Source organism: Oncorhynchus clarkii, chromosome 11 (assembly GCF_045791955.1).
Source record: "Oncorhynchus clarkii lewisi isolate Uvic-CL-2024 chromosome 11, UVic_Ocla_1.0, whole genome shotgun sequence".
NCBI lineage: Eukaryota > Metazoa > Chordata > Actinopteri > Salmoniformes > Salmonidae > Oncorhynchus > Oncorhynchus clarkii.
In genome coordinates this window covers 653,922-671,000 of record NC_092157.1, presented here as the reverse complement: position 1 = coordinate 671,000, position 17,079 = coordinate 653,922, and the positions used below count along the sequence as shown (strand labels likewise).

The following is a 17,079-nucleotide window of genomic DNA, read 5'->3' as shown; positions in this document are numbered from 1 at the left end:
CAGAATATGTACCGCTGTGGATGCTCCTCTACTCTGTTAATCAGAATATGTACCGCTGTGGATGCTCCTCTACTCTGTTAATCAGAATATGTACTGCTGTGGATGCTCCTCTACTCTGTTAATCAGAATATGTACCGCTGTGGATGCTCCTCTACTCCATTAATCAGAATATGTACCGCTGCCGTACACTCTTCTACTCCGTTAATCAGAATATGTACCGCTGTGGATGCTCCTCTACTCTATTAATCAGAATATGTACCGCTGTGGATGCTCCTCTACTCTGTTAATCAGAATATGTACCGCTGTGGATGCTCCTCTACTCTGTTAATCAGAATATGTACTGCTGTGGATGCTCCTCTACTCTGTTAATCAGAATATGTACCGCTGTGGATGCTCCTCTACTCTGTTAATCAGAATATGTACTGCTGTGGATGCTCCTCTACTCTGTTAATCAGAATATGTACCGCTGTGGATGCTCCTCTACTCCGTTAATCAGAATATGTACCGCTGTGGATGCTCCTCTACTCTGTTAATCAGAATATGTACCGCTGTGGATGCTCCTCTACTCTGTTAATCAGAATATGTACCGCTGTGGATGCTCCTCTACTCTGTTAATCAGAATATGTACTGCTGTGGATGCTCCTCTACTCTGTTAATCAGAATATGTACCGCTGTGGATGCTCCTCTACTCTGTTAATCAGAATATGTACCGCTGTGGATGCTCCTCTACTCTATTAATCAGAATATGTACCGCTGTGGATGCTCCTCTACTCTGTTAATCAGAATATGTACTGCTGTGGATGCTCCTCTACTCTGTTAATCAGAATATGTACCGCTGTGGATGCTCCTCTACTCTGTTAATCAGAATATGTACCGCTGTGGATGCTCCTCTACTCTGTTAATCAGAATATGTACCGCTGTGGATGCTCCTCTACTCTGTTAATCAGAATATGTACTGCTGTGGATGTTCCTCTACTCTGTTAATCAGAATATGTACCGCTGTGGATGCTCCTCTACTCCGTTAATCAGAATATGTACCGCTGTGGATGCTCCTCTACATTGTTTATCAACAAAAGTGCTGGGGCAAAAGAGTGGCGCTGTTTCAACAAATGTGGATTCCATCTTCAAGTGTTAAAACAACCTTAATAATGTAAAAAGTGTTAAAATAACAGCATAAAAATCTACTTTCATAAAATACTGATTTTACCATCTGGAACAGCTAGAAGAACAAGACAGGCTGTGCCTCCGAAGAACAGGGCGATGGCCTGACACATCCTCCGTCCAAAGTGTTCTATGAGGGGCAGGGAGCCCAGTCGGGCAGGGAGCTCAGCAATGCCAAAGATCAGCTGGGTCAGATAGATGTCCAGACCAAAGTTACCCACGTTTAGACTCACCCCATAGTACACCAGACTGGTTACAAACCTGAGAGCGAGAGAGAGCAAGAGAAAGTGAGAGAGACCAAAAATTCCAAATGGCTATACTTATATATCATCCTCAGCTTTGGCATCTTCCCCAATATTTGGAACCAAGAACTGATCACCCCAATCCACAAAAGTGGAGACAAATTTGAACCCAATAACTACCGTGGGATATGCGTCAACAGAAACCTTTGGAAAATCCTCTGAATTATCATTAACAGCAGACTCATACATTTCCTCAGTGAAAAGAATGTACTGAGCAAATGGCAAATTGGCTTTTTACCAATGACAGACCACGTATTCACCCTGCCCACACAAATTGACAAACAAACAAAACAAAACAAAGGCAAAGTCTTCTCATGTTTTGTTGATTTCAAAAAGCTATTGATTCAATTTGGCATGAGGGTTTCCTATACAAATTGATGGAAAGTGGTGTTGGGGGAGAAACATACCACATTACAAAATCCATGTACACAAACAACAAGTGTGTGGTTAAGCAAAAAAACACATTTCTTCCACAGGGCCGTGGGGTGAGACAAGGATGCAGCTTGAGCCCCACCCTCTTCAACATATATATAAACATATTGGCGAGGGCAGCACCCAACCGAACCCGACTAGAATCTGAAGTCAAATGTCTACTGTTTGCTGATGATCTGGTGGTTCTGTCCCCAACTAAGGAGGGCCTACAGCAGCACCTAGATCTTCTGCACAGATTATGTCAGACCTGGGGACGGACAGTAGATCTCATTAAGACAAAAAAATAATGGTGTTCCAAAAAAGGTCCAGTTGCCGGGACCACAAATACAAATTCCATCTAGACACTGTTACCCTAGAGCACACACAAAAACAATACATACCTCGGCCTAAACGTAAGCGCCACAGGTAACTTAAACAAAGCTGTGAACGATCTGAGACAAGGCAAGAAGGGCATTCTATGCCATCAAAAGGAACATAAAATTCAACATACCAATTACGATCTGGCGAAAGATCTTGAATAAGTTAAAGAACCCATTGCCCTTTATGGTTGGAAGGCCTGGGGTCCGCTCATTGAGACTCTGCATGTTACGGTGCGTGAATGAGGACCCAAAAGCGAATTAACTTAAACAGAGCTTCTTTAATTACCAAACATAGGTAGGCTCAGACGGACCGGCAGATTCCGACAGGACAAGACAAGGTTACAGCAAACATGACGACAGTCTGGTTCAGGCATGAAACACAACAAACAAGAATCCGACAAGGACAGGAACAAAAACAGAGAGAGATATAGGGACCTAATCAGAGGGAAGAAGGGAACAGGTGGGAAACGGGGTGAATGGGTAGTTAGGAGGAGACAAGGAACAGCTGGGGGAAAGCGGGGGAGAAAAGGTAACCTAAGACGACCAGCAGAGGGAGACAGGGTGAAAGGAAAGGACAGAGACAAGACACAACATGACAGTACATGACAGTACCCCCCCACTCACCGAGCGCCTCCTGGCGCACTCGAGGAGGAAACCTGGCGGCAACGGAGGAAATCCTCGATCAGCGCACGGTCCAGCACGTCCCGAGAGGGAACCCAACTCCTCTCCTCAGGACCGTACCCCTCCCAATCTACGAGGTACTGGTGACCACGGCCCCGAGGACGCATGTCCAAAATTCTACGGACCCTGTAGATGGGTGCGCCCTCGACAAGGATGGGGGGGGGGGGGGGGAAGACGAGCGGGGGCGCGAAGGACGGGCTTGATGCAGGAGACATGGAAGACCGGGTGGACGCGACGAAGGTATCGCGGAAGAAGAAGTCGAACTGCGACAGGATTAATGACCCGAGAAATACGGAACGGACCAATGAACCGCGGGGTCAACTTGCGAGAAGCCGTCTTAAGGGGAAGGTTCTGAGTGGAGAGCCAAACTCTCTGACCGCGACAATATCTAGGACTCTTAGTTCTACGCTTATTAGCAGCCCTCACAGTCTGCGTCCTATAATGGCAAAGTGCAGACCTGACCCTCTTCCAGGTGCGCTCGCAACGTTGGACAAAAGCCTGAGCGGAGGGGACGCTGGACTCGGCGAACTGAGATGAGAACAGCGGAGGCTGGTACCCGAGGCTACTCTGAAAAGGAGATAGCCCGGTCGCAGACGAAGGAAGCGAGTTGTGGGCGTATTCTGCCCAGGGGAGCTGTTCTGACCAAGACGCAGGGTTACGAAAAGAAAGACTGCGTAAGATGCGACCAATAGTCTGATTGGCCCGTTCTGCTTGACCGTTAGACTGGGGGTGAAAGCCGGAAGAGAGACTGACGGAAGCCCCAATCAAACGGCAAAACTCCCTCCAAAATTGAGACGTGAATTGCGGACCTCTGTCCGAAACGACGTCTGACGGAAGGCCATGAATTCTGAAAACATTCTCGATGATGATTTGTGCCGTCTCTTTAGCAGAAGGAAGCTTAGCAAGGGGAATGAAATGAGCCGCCTTAGAGAACCTATCGACAACCGTAAGAATAACAGTCTTCCCCGCTGACGAAGGCAGTCCGGTGACAAAATCTAAGGCGATGTGAGACCACGGTCGAGAGGGAATAGGAAGCGGCCTGAGACGGCCGGCAGGAGGAGAGTTACCGGACTTAGTCTGCGCGCAGACCGAACAAGCAGCCACGAAACGACGCGTGTCATGCTCCCGGGTGGGCCACCAAAAACGCTGGCGAGGGTGGCCGGCTAACTTGGCAGAGTGAGCCCACTGAAGAACGGCCAGACGAGTAGGAACGGGAACGAAAAGAAGGTTCCTAGGACAAGCGCGCGGCGACGGAGTGTGAGTGAGCGCTTGTTTTACCTGCCTCTCAATTCCCCAGACAGTCAACCCGACAACACGCCCCTCAGGGAGAATCCCCTCGGGGTCAGTGGAGGCTACTGAAGAACTGAAGAGACGAGACAAAGCATCAGGCTTGGTGTTCTTAGAGCCCGGACGATAAGAAATCACGAACTCGAAACGAGCGAAAAACAGCGCCCAACGCGCCTGACGCGCATTAAGTCGTTTGGCAGAACGGATGTACTCAAGGTTCCTATGGTCAGTCCAAACGACAAAAGGAACGGTCGCCCCCTCCAACCACTGTCGCCATTCGCCTAGGGCTAACCGGATGGCGAGCAGTTCGCGGTTTCCCACATCATAGTTACGTTCCGACGGGGACAGGCGATGAGAAAAATACGCGCATGGGTGGACCTTGTCGTCAGAGAGGGAGCGCTGAGAAAGAATGGCTCCCACGCCCACCTCTGACGCGTCAACCTCGACAACGAACTGTCTAGAGACGTCAGGTGTAACAAGGATAGGAGCGGATGTAAAACGATTCTTGAGGAGATCAAAAGCTCCCTGGGCGGAAACGGACCACTTAAAGCACGTCTTGACAGAAGTAAGGGCTGTGAGAGGAGCTGCCACCTGACCGAAATTACGGATGAAACGACGATAGAAGTTCGCGAAGCCGAGAAAGCGCTGCAGCTCGACGCGTGACTTAGGGGCGGGCCAATCAATGACAGCTTGGACCTTAGCGGGATCCATCTTAATGCCTTCAGCGGAAATAACAGAACCGAGAAATGTGACGGAGGAGGCATGAAAAGTGCACTTCTCAGCCTTCACAAAAAGACAATTCTCTAAAAGGCGCTGGAGGACACGTCGAACGTGCTGAAGATGAATCTGGAGTGACGGTGAAAAAATCAGGATATCGTCAAGGTAAACGAAAACAAAGATGTTCAGCATGTCTCTCAGGACATCATTGACTAATGCCTGAAAGACAGCTGGAGCGTTAGCGAGGCCGAAAGGAAGAACCCGGTATTCAAAGTGCCCTAACGGAGTGTTAAACGCCGTCTTCCACTCGTCCCCCTCCCTGATGCGCACGAGATGGTAAGCGTTACGAAGGTCCAACTTAGTGAAAAACCTGGCTCCCTGCAGGATCTCGAAGGCTGAGGACATAAGAGGAAGCGGATAACGATTCTTAACTGTTATGTCATTCAGCCCTCGATAATCTATGCAGGGGCGCAGAGACCCGTCCTTCTTCTTGACAAAAAAAAACCCCGCTCCGGCGGGAGAGGAGGAGGGGACTATGGTACCGGCGTCAAGAGCTACAGACAAATAATCCTCGAGAGCCTTACGTTCGGGAGCCGACAGAGAGTATAGTCTACCCCGGGGGGGAGTGGTTCCCGGAAGGAGATCAATACTACAATCATACGACCGGTGTGGAGGAAGAGAGGTGGCCCTGGACCGACTGAACACCGTGCGCAGATCGTGATATTCCTCCGGCACCCCTGTCAAATCACCAGGCTCCTCCTGTGAAGAAGAGACAGAGGAAACAGGAGGGATAGCAGACATTAAACATTTCACATGACAAGAGACGTTCCAGGAGAGGATAGAATTACTAGACCAATTAATGGAAGGATTATGACAAACTAGCCAGGGATGGCCCAAAACAACAGGTGTAAAAGGTGAACGAAAAATCAAAAAAGAAATGGTTTCGCTATGATTACCAGAAACAGTGAGGGTTAAAGGTAGCGTCTCACGCTGAATCCTGGGGAGAGGACTACCATCCAGGGCGAACAAGGCCGTGGGCTCCTTTAACTGTCTGAGAGGAATGTCATGTTCCCGAGCCCAGGTCTCGTCCATAAAACAGCCCTCCGCCCCAGAGTCTATTAAGGCACTGCAGGAAGCTGACGAACCGGTCCAGCGTAGATGGACCGACAAGGTAGTGCAGGATCTTGAAGGAGAGACAGGAGTAGTAGCGCTCACCAGTAGCCCTCCGCTTAATGACGAGCTCTGGCCTTTTACTGGACATGAAGTGACAAAATGACCAGCGGAACCGCAATAGAGACAGAGGCGGTTGGTGATTCTCCGTTCCCTCTCCTTAGTCGAGATGCGGATACCTCCCAGCTGCATGGGCTCAGCACCCGAGCCGGCAGAGGAAGATGGTAGTGATGCGGAGAGGGGGGCGACGGAGAGCGCGAGCTCCTTTCCACGAGCTCGGTGACGAAGATCAACCCGTCGCTCAATGCGAATAGCGAGTTCAATCAAGGAATCCACGCTGGAAGGAACCTCCCGGGAGAGAATCTCATCCTTTACCTCTGCGCGGAGACCCTCCAGAAGACGAGCGAGCAAGGCCGGCTCGTTCCAGCCACTGGAGACAGCAAGAGTGCGAAACTCAATAGAGTAGTCTGTTATGGATCGATTGCCTTGACATAGGGAAGACAGGGCCCTGGAAGCCTCCTCCCCAAAAACAGATCGATCAAAAACCCGTATCATCTCCTCCTTAAAGTCCTGATACTGGTTAGTACACTCAGCCCTTGCCTCCCAGATTGCCGTGCCCCACTCACGAGCCCGTCCAATAAGGAGAGATATGACGTAGGCGACACGAGCAGTGCTCCTGGAGTAAGTGTTGGGCTGGAGAGAAAACACAATATCACACTGGGTGAGGAACGAGCGGCATTCAGTGGGCTCCCCAGAGTAACACGGCGGGTTATTGATTCTGGGCTCCGGAGATTCGAAAGCCCTGGAAGTGGCCGGTGGATCGAGGCGGAGATGGTGAACCTGTTCTGTGAGGTTGGAGACTTGGGTGGCCAGGGTCTCAACGGCATGTCGAGCAGCAGACACTTCCTGCTCGTGTCTGCCTAGCATCGCTCCCTGGATCCCGATGGCTGAGTGGAGAGGATCCGAAGTCGCTGGGTCCATTCTTGGTCGGATTCTTCTGTTACGGTGCGTGAATGAGGACCCAAAAGCGAATTAACTTAAACAGAGCTTCTTTAATTACCAAACATAGGTAGGCTCAGACGGACCGGCAGATTCCGACAGGACAAGACAAGGTTACAGCAAACATGACGACAGTCTGGTTCAGGCATGAAACACAACAAACAAGAATCCGACAAGGACAGGAACAAAAACAGAGAGAGATATAGGGACCTAATCAGAGGGAAGAAGGGAACAGGTGGGAAACGGGGTGAATGGGTAGTTAGGAGGAGACAAGGAACAGCTGGGGGAAAGCGGGGGAGAAAAGGTAACCTAAGACGACCAGCAGAGGGAGACAGGGTGAAAGGAAAGGACAGAGACAAGACACAACATGACAGTACATGACACTGCATGCAGAATTCAGCAAAAAATATCCTCTATGTACAAGGTAAAACACCAAATAATGCATGCAGAGCAGAATTAGGCCAATACCCGCTAATGATCAAAATCCAGAAAAGAGCCGTTAAATTCTACAACCACCTAAAAGGAAGAGATTCCCAAACCTTCCATAACAAACCACAGAGAGATGAACCTGGAGAAAAGTCCCCTAAGCAAGCTGGTCCAAACACAAACTGAACCCACAGAGCCCCAGTGCAGCAACACAAAGGGGACCCAACCAAATCATGAGAAAACGAAAAGAGAATTACATGACACATTGGAAAGAATTAACAAAAAAACCAGAGAAAACTAGAATGGTATTTGGCCCTAAACAGTGTGTACACAGTGGCAGATTACCTGACCACTGTGACTGACCCAAACTTAAGGAAAGCTTTGACTATGTACAAACTCAGTGAGAATATCCTTACTATTGAGAAAGGCCGTTGAAGGTAGACCTGGCTCTCAAGAGAATAGAGACTATGTGCACATTGCCCACAAAATGAGGTGGAAACTGAGCTGCACTTCCTAACCTCCTGCCAAATATATGACCATATTAGAGACACATATTTCCATCAGACTACACAGACCCACAAAGAATTAGAAAACAACCCCAATTTTGATAAACCCCCATATCTATTGAGTGAGTGTAATGTTTGAGAGAGAGAGAGAGAGAGAGAGAGAGAGAGAGAGAGACTAACCATTTATAGCTAACCTCTCAGATACCAGTGAGTGAGAAAAAACACTTTTGGATTGAGTGTCAGTCATGCCATTGTAATTTGAATATGGTCAATCATGGGTAGTTACTGTAAACATTGATGATGGAGAGGGTGCCACCAACAGTCGCATACTGACCAGATACAGCAGAGAATGAGGTACTGACCAGATAGAGGAGAGAATGAGGTACTGACCAGATAAAGGAGAGAATGAGGTACTGACCAGATATAGGAAAGAATTGGGTACTGACCAGATATAGGAAATAATTGGGTACTGACCAGATAGAGAAGAGAATGAGGTTCTGACCAGATAGAGAAGAGAATGAGGTACTGACCAGATAGAGGAGAGAATGAGGTACTGTCCAGATAGAGCAGAGAATGAGGTACTGAACAGATAGAGCAGAGAATGAGGTACTGACCAGATATAGCAGAGAATGAGATTCTGACCAGATATAGGAGATAATGAGGTACTGACCAGATAGAGGAGATAATTAGGTACTGACCAGATAGAGTAGAGAATGAGGTACTGACCAGATAAAGCTGAGAATTAGGTACTGACCAGATAAAGCTGAGAATTAGGTACTGACCAGATAAAGCTGAGAATGAGATTCTGACCAGATATAGGAAATAATGAGGTACTGACCAGATAGAGCAGAGAATTTGGTACTGACCAGTTAGAGCAGAGAATTGGGTACTGACCAGATAGAGCAGAGAATGAGGTACTGACCAGATAGAGCAGAGAGTGAGGTTCTGACCAGATAGAGCAGAGAATTTGGTACTGACCAGTTAGAGCAGAGAATTGGGTACTGACCAGATAGAGCAGAGAATGAGGTACTGACCAGATAGAGCAGAGAATGAGGTACTGACCAGATAAAGCAGAGACTGAGGTTCTGACCAGATATAGGAGATAATGAGGTACTGACCAGATATAGGAGATAATGAGGTACTGACCATATAGAGCAGAGAATGGGGTACTGACCAGATAGAGCCGAGAATGAGGTACTGTGACGACCCTCCCACTCTGTCTGCCGTATTCTGTCTTTGTTCTTGTTTCCTTATTAGGATGCCGGTGGGCGGAGTTGGGAGGGTCGTCAGCTTCATGGGAAACACCTGGGCCAGGTGTCTCCCAGGATAAATAGACCTCTTCCACATTCATGGAGGAACTCTCTCCATGCAGACACCTTTGTAGATCGTGTTGTGGTTCTTGGTGGCCTTTTGTTTGTTTGCTTTGGCACCTTTCAATACCCTGCATTATCACATTAATGCATGCAAAACACTCACTTACACTACTGATTACTGATTACACACACCATTGTATATTTTCCTTAGTTGCTTTAGTTAATAAATATATATTTTGTTACTCCTTATCTCCACGTTGTCTCCCTTTGTTACGGGCTTTGAGCCGGTTCGTGACCAGATATAGGAGATAATGAGGTACTGACCACATAGAGCCGAGAATGAGGTACTGACCAGATATAGGAGAGAATGAGGTACTGACCAGATAGAGCAGAGAATGAGGTACTGACCAGATATAGGAGAGAATGAGGTACTGACCAGATAGAGCAGAGAAGGAGGTACTGACCAGATATGAGAGAATGAGGTACTGACCAGATAGAGAAGAGAATGAGGTACTGACCAGATAGAGAAGAGAATGAGGTACTGACCAGATAGAGGAGAGAATGAGGTACTGACCAGATAGAGCAGAGAATGAGGTACTGACCAGATATAGGAAAGAATTGGGTACTGACCAGATAGAGCAGAGAATTGGGTACTGACCAGATAGAGAAGAGAATGAGGTTCTGACCAGATAGAGCAGAGAATGAGGTACTGACCAGATAGAGCAGAGAATGAGGTACTGACCAGATATAGCAGAGAATGAGAGCCCGTTTTCTCAAGTAGGGGATCCTGAAGAGGTCCAACATACTGCCCGTCTTGGTCGAGCCCTCCTCCTCCAGCTGCAGAGGAAGATCAAATAAAATTAAATTGTATTAGTCACCTGACAAATACAACAGGTAGACCTTACAGGGAAATGCTTTCTTACGAATCCCTAACCAAGCAGTTTAAAAAAATACAGATAAGAATAACAGATAAAAGTAACAAGTAATTAAAGAGCAGCATTAAAAAATAATATATACAGGGGGGTGCCGGTATAGAGTCAATGTTTATTATTTATTATTTTTTCACCTTTATTTAACCAGGTAGGCCAGTTGAGAACAAGTTCTCATTGACAACTGTGACCTGGCCAAGATAAAGCAAAACAGTGCAACACAAACAACAACACAGAGTTACACATGGAATAAACAACTGTACAGTCAATAACACAATAGAAACATCTATATACAGTGTGTGCAAATGAAGTAAGGAGGTAAGGCAATTAATAGGCCAATAGTGGTGAAGTAATTACAATTTAGCCATTTACACTGGAGTGATATATATGCAGATGAGGATGTGCAAGTAGAAATACTGGTGTGCAAAAGAGAAGAAAAACTAAAACAAATATGGGGATGAGGTAGGTAGTTGGTTGGATGGGCTGTTTACAGATGGGCTGTATACAGCTGCAGTGATCTGTGAGCTGCTCTGACAGTTGACGCTTAAAGTTAGTAAGGGAACACCCCCCTGAAATGTACAAAAATGAATGGGAAGTCATTGACACTGTACAAACCATATACAGTACATGGTGTCCAATACCACTCAATTCAGCGTCGTTTCATTCAAAGTTGATTGCAAATGCCATATGGCAAATGCCAAGTGTAACACTGCAAAAATCCAACAGATGGCGAGTGCGCTCTACCATGATTTTTTATATTGCAAATGTAACACAAGTCAAGACCCAAAAGAACAATTTTGAAAAACGGAAAAAAAATTCTAAAACTTATCACCCCCTTAAAAAAGTGCTTTCTGGACAATTTTTCGAAATTCTTTCGATTTTTTTTTGTCAATTACACATGTGTAAGAACTGTATGAATATACTTTTGTCAAATTTTATTATCGTTATTTATTTTTATTTTTTATTTATTTTTTATTTTTTTTTATTTTTTTACCTGTGCATAAGTCCATTTGCAATATGATTTCATAGGAAGTCAAAAGTCAAAAGTAACTTTTTTGGGGGGCCAAATGCCATAAGAAATGTCCAAATGCAATATGAAAGATTTGAAAGTGCCAAATCAGGATTTTATGTCCATTTGCCATGTACCATCAAGAATTTGACATGCTCAAAAATACTGCAGAAATGCAAAATTGACTGGCCTGATGAACTCAGGATGGCCGGGCAGTGACAGTGGTTCCTCTCCATCGCTCGTTGTGTTGATTTCATCATGTCCATTTGATGATGTTTTTCACTGTTGAATGATATTACAAATGCACGTGCATTTGCAATATGTTTCATTTGCCATGTACCATCAAGAATTTGACATGCTCAAAAATACTGCAGAAATGCAAAATTGACTGGCCTGATGAACTCAGGATGGCCGGGCAGTGACAGTGGTTCCTCTCCATCGCTCGTTGTGTTGATTTCATCATGTCCATTTGATGATGTTTTTCACTGTTGAATGATATTACAAATGCACGTGCATTTGCAATATGTTTCAATGGGCATTTACCATCACGAATTTGGCATGCTCAAAAATACTGCAGAAATGCAAAATTGACTGGCCTGATGAACTCGGGATGGCCGGGCAGTGACAGTGGTTCCTCTCCATAGCTCGTTGTGTTGATTTCATCATGTCCATTTGGTGATGTTTTTCACTGTTGAAACATATTGCAAATGCACGTGCATTTGACAAATCTGTCAATTATATGCATATTCTAGCATCTTGTCCTGCCAAAAAGGAAAATACTGGCCCTAGAGTCGCAACAGGTTTTAACCCTTCGAAACAGCCCCTATGACACCAATTATGGCACTTCCGGTTGGCACAGGAAGCTAAACGTAAACACACATCCTCATTGGGGTATGCTATTACAGAATCCTGAGTTTTAAGTCTATACGTTTAGAATTGACTGATTTACACAGGGTTGAATGCAGTGATTTTCTTAATTGCAGGTTATGTATATCAAAACACTTTAAAGACACATATAAGGAGAGATGTCATTGTAATCTGTGAGATAAAAAAAAACTGATTTACTGTTACGGGTTAATGCCACATGGTCAAGGTTAGGCTTGCACAGATCGGGAGGACCTCAGGAACGTACCTGAGGTCGAATTGTGCTTCTCACCCTAACGGTTCTCTCTCTCTCTTCGGGTCAGACTCCGGAGACGGGCACATCGTGCACCACTCCCTAGCATTCTTCTCGCCAATGTCCAGTCTCTTGACAACAAGGTTGATGAAATCCGAGCAATGGTAGCATTCCAGAGGGACATCAGAGACTGTAACGTTCTTTGCTTCACGGAAACATGGCTCACTGGAGAGACGCTATCGGAGTCGGTGCAGCCAGCTGGTTTCTCCACGCATCGCGCCGACAGAAACAAACATCTTTCTGGTAAGAAGAGGGGCGGGGGCGTATGCTTTATGGTTAACGAGACGTGGTGTGGCCATAACAACATACAGGAACTCAAGTCCTTCTGTTCACCTGATTTAGAATTCCTCACAATCAAATGTCGACCGCATTATCTACCAAGGGAATTCTCTTCGATTATAATCACAGCCGTATATATTCCCCCCCAAGCAGACACATCGATGGCTCTGAACGAACTTTATTTGTCTCTTTGCAAACTGGAATCCATATATCCGGAGGCTGCATTCATTGTAGCTGGGGATTTTAAGAAGGCTAATCTGAAAACAAGACTCCCTAAATTGTATCAGCATATCGATTGCCCAACCAGGGCTGGAAAAACCTTGGATCATTGCTATTCTAACTTCCGCGACGCATATAAGGCCCTGCCCCGCTCTCCTTTCGGAAAAGCTGACCACGACTCCATTTTGTTGATCCCTGCCTACAGACAGAAACTAAAACAAGAAGCTCCCGCGCTGAGGTCTGTTCAACGCTGGTCCGACCAATCTGATTCCACACTCCAAGACTGCTTCCATCACGTGGACTGGGATATGTTTCGTATTGCGTCAGACAACAACATTGACGAATACGCTGATTCGGTGAGCGAGTTCATTAGAACGTGCGTTGAAGATGTCGTTCCCATAGCAACGATTAAAACATTCCCAAACCAGAAACCGTGGATTGATGGCAGCATTCGCGTGAAACCCTGGGTCTCGACCCCGCCCTGTGCAACTGGGTACTGGACTTCCTGACGGGCCGCCCCCAGGTGGTGAGGGTAGGCAACAACATCTCCACCCCGCTGATCCTCAACACTGGGGCCCCACAAGGGTGCGTTCTGAGCCCTCTCCTGTACTCCCTGTTCACCTGCGTGGCCACGCACGCCTCCAACTCAATCATCAAGTTTGCGGACGACACAACAGTGGTAGGCTTGATTACCAACAACGACGAGACGGCCTACAGGGAGGAGGTGAGGGCCCTCGGAGTGTGGTGTCAGGAAATTAACCTCACACTCAACGTCAACAAAACTAAGGAGATGATTGTGGATTTCAGGAAACAGCAGAGGGAACACCCCCCTATTCACATCGATGGAACAGTAGTGGAGAGGGTAGCAAGTTTTAAGTTCCTCGGCGTACACATCACAGACAAACTGAATTGGTCCACCCACACAGACAGCATCGTGAAGAAGGCGCAGCAGCGCTTCTTCAACCTCAGGAGGCTGAAGAAATTCGGCTTGTCACCAAAAGCACTCACAAACTTCTACAGATGCACAATCGAGAGCATCCTGTCGGGCTGTATCACCGCCTGGTACGGCAACTGCTCCGCCCACAACCGTAAGGCTCTCCAGAGGGTAGTGAGGTCTGCACAACGCATCACCGGGGGCAAACTACCTGCCCTCCAGGACACCTACACCACCCGATGTCACAGGAAGGCCATAAAGATCATCAAGGACAACAACCACCCGAGCCACTGCCTGTTCACCCCGCTATCATCCAGAAGGCGAGGTCAGTACAGGTGCATCAAAGCTGGGACCAAGAGACTGAAAAACAGCTTCTATCTCAAGGCCATCAGACTGTTAAACAGCCACCACTAACATTGAGCGGCTGCTGCCAACACACCGACTCAACTCCAGCCACTTTAATAATGAGAATTGATGGGAAATGATGTAAAATATATCACTAGCCACTTTAAACAATGATACCTAATACAATGTTTACATACCCTACATCATTCATCTCATATGTATACGTATATACTGTACTCTATATCATCTACTGCATCTTTATGTAATACATGTCTCACTAGCCACTTTAACTATGCCACTTTGTTTACATACTCATCTCATATGTATATACTGCACTCAATACCATCTACTGTATCTTGCCTATCACGCTCTGTACCATCACTCATTCATATATCTTTATGTACATATTATTTACCCCCTTACACTTGTGTCTATAAGGTAGTAGTTTTGGAATTGTTAGCTAGATTACTTGTTGATTACTTGTTGTTATTACTGCATTGTCGGAACTAGAAGCACAAGCATTTCGCTACACTCGCATTAACATCTGCTAACCATGTGTATGTGACAAATAACATTTGATTTGATTTAATTTGACTGAGCGAGCTACGGTCAAGCGGGGCATCTCGTTGAACTCGGCACGGCCTAGAGAATATGGAAATGCCATTGCAGGCTCTGTGTGTCTTTAAGCACCGCACTTTGTCACTCCATCCTTGCTGTGTGTGTGTGTGTGTGTGCGTGTGAGAGGTTTTTCTATGACATCTGTTGGGAGAAATGACTGATTTACAGATCATGAGGGTTACCTAGTCACACATATGAAGTTTTGGAAAGATGTGACTTTTTTAACCCTTCGAAACAGACACTGTGACCCCAATTAAAGGCACTTCCGGTTGGTACAGGAAGTTATAAGTAAACACATATCTTGCTTGGGCTTGCAATTACAGAATCCTGAGTTTAAAGTCTGTATGTTAAGAATTGACTGATCTACACAGGGTTGAATGGAGTCATATAGTAATCGTGATGATAACCTGGATGCCAGTATGATAGTGATGATAACCTGGATGTCAGTATGATAGTGGTGATAATAACCTACTGGATGTTAGTATGATAGTGATGATAATAACCTGCTGGATGTTAGTATGATAGTGATGATAACCTGCTGTATGTTAGTATGATAGTGATGATGACCTGGATGTTAGTATGATAGTGATAATAACCTGCTGGATGTTACTATGACAGTGATGCAAATTACCTACTGGATGTTAGTATGATAGTGATGATAACCTGGATGTTAGTATGATAGTGATGATAATAACCTGCTGGATGTTAGTAGGATAGTGATGGAAACCTGGATGTAAGTATGATAGTGATGATAATAACCTGCTGGATGTTAGTATGAAAGTGATGATAACCTGGATGTTAGTATGATAGTGATGATAACCTGGATGTTAGTATGATAGTGATAATAACATGCTGGATGTTAGTATGATAGTGATGATAACCTGGATGTTAGTATGATAGTGATGATAACCTGGATGTTAGTATGATAGTGATAATAACCTGCTGGATGTTAGTGTGATAGTGATGATAACCTGGATGTTAGTATGATAGTGATAGCGATGATAATAACCTGCTGCATGTTAGTATGATAGTGATAACCTGGATGTTAGTATGATAGTGATGATAATAACCTGCTGGATGTTAGTACGATAGTGATGATAACCTGCTGGATGTTAGTATGATAGTGAAAATAACCTATTGGATGTCAGTATGATAGTGATGATAACCTGGATGTCAGTATGATAGTGATAATAACCTGCTGGATGTTAGTATGATAGTGATGATAACCTCCTGGATGTCAGTATGATAGTGATGATAACCTCCTTGATGTCAGTATGATAGTGATGATAACCCGGATGTTAGTATGATAGTGATGATAACCTGGATGTTAGTATGATAGTGATATAACCAGGATGTCAGTATGATAGTGATGATAATAACCTGCTGGATGTTAGTATGATAGTGATGATAACCTGGATGTTAGTATGATTGTGATGTTTATAACCTGCTGGATGTCAGTATGATAGTGATGATAACCTGGATGTTAGTATGATAGTGATGATAATAACCTGCTGAATGTTGGTATGATAGTGATGATAACCTGGATGTTAGTATGATAGCAATGATAATAACCTGCTGGATGTTAGTAGGATGGTGATGATAACCTGGATGTAAGTATGATAGTGATGATAATAACCTGCTGGATGTTAGTATGATAGTGATGATAATAACCTGCTGGATGTTAGTATGATAGTGATGATAACCTGGATGTTAGTATGATAGTGATGGTAACCTGGATGTAAGTATGATAGTGATGATAATAACCTGCTGGATGTTAGTATGATAGTGATGATAACCTGGATGTTAGTATGATAGTGATGATAACCTGGATGTTAGTATGATAGTGATAATAACATGCTGGATGTTAGTATGATAGTGATGATAACCTGGATGTTAGTATGATAGTGATGATAACCTGGATGTTAGTATGATAGTGATAATAACCTGCTGGATGTTAGTATGATAGTGATGATAACCTGGATGTCAGTATGATAGTGATAAAAACCTGCTGGATGTTAGTATGATAGTGATAGTAAACTGGATGTTATTATGATAGTGATGATAATAACCTGCTGGATGTTAGTATGATAGTGATGATAATAACCTGCTGAATGTCAGTATGATAGTGAGGATAACCTGGATGTTAGTATGATAGTGATGATAATAACCTGCTGGATGTTAGTACGATAGTGATGATAACCTGCTGGATGTTAGTG

General features: G+C 45.2%; 1 protein-coding gene across 1 annotated transcript in view; it reads right to left on the bottom strand.

The window, feature by feature from the left end:
• LOC139420573 (solute carrier family 22 member 13-like) overlaps positions 1 to 17,079 on the bottom strand; it is a 68,583-nt gene that overhangs the window by 8,331 nt on the left and 43,173 nt on the right. The window contains exons 6-7 of the mRNA XM_071170757.1: positions 10,096 to 10,190; positions 1,208 to 1,422 (exon numbers count right to left, since the gene is read on the bottom strand). Coding sequence (XP_071026858.1) covers positions 1,208 to 1,422; positions 10,096 to 10,190 — 310 coding nt within the window. The remainder of the gene's footprint in view (positions 1 to 1,207; positions 1,423 to 10,095; positions 10,191 to 17,079) is intronic.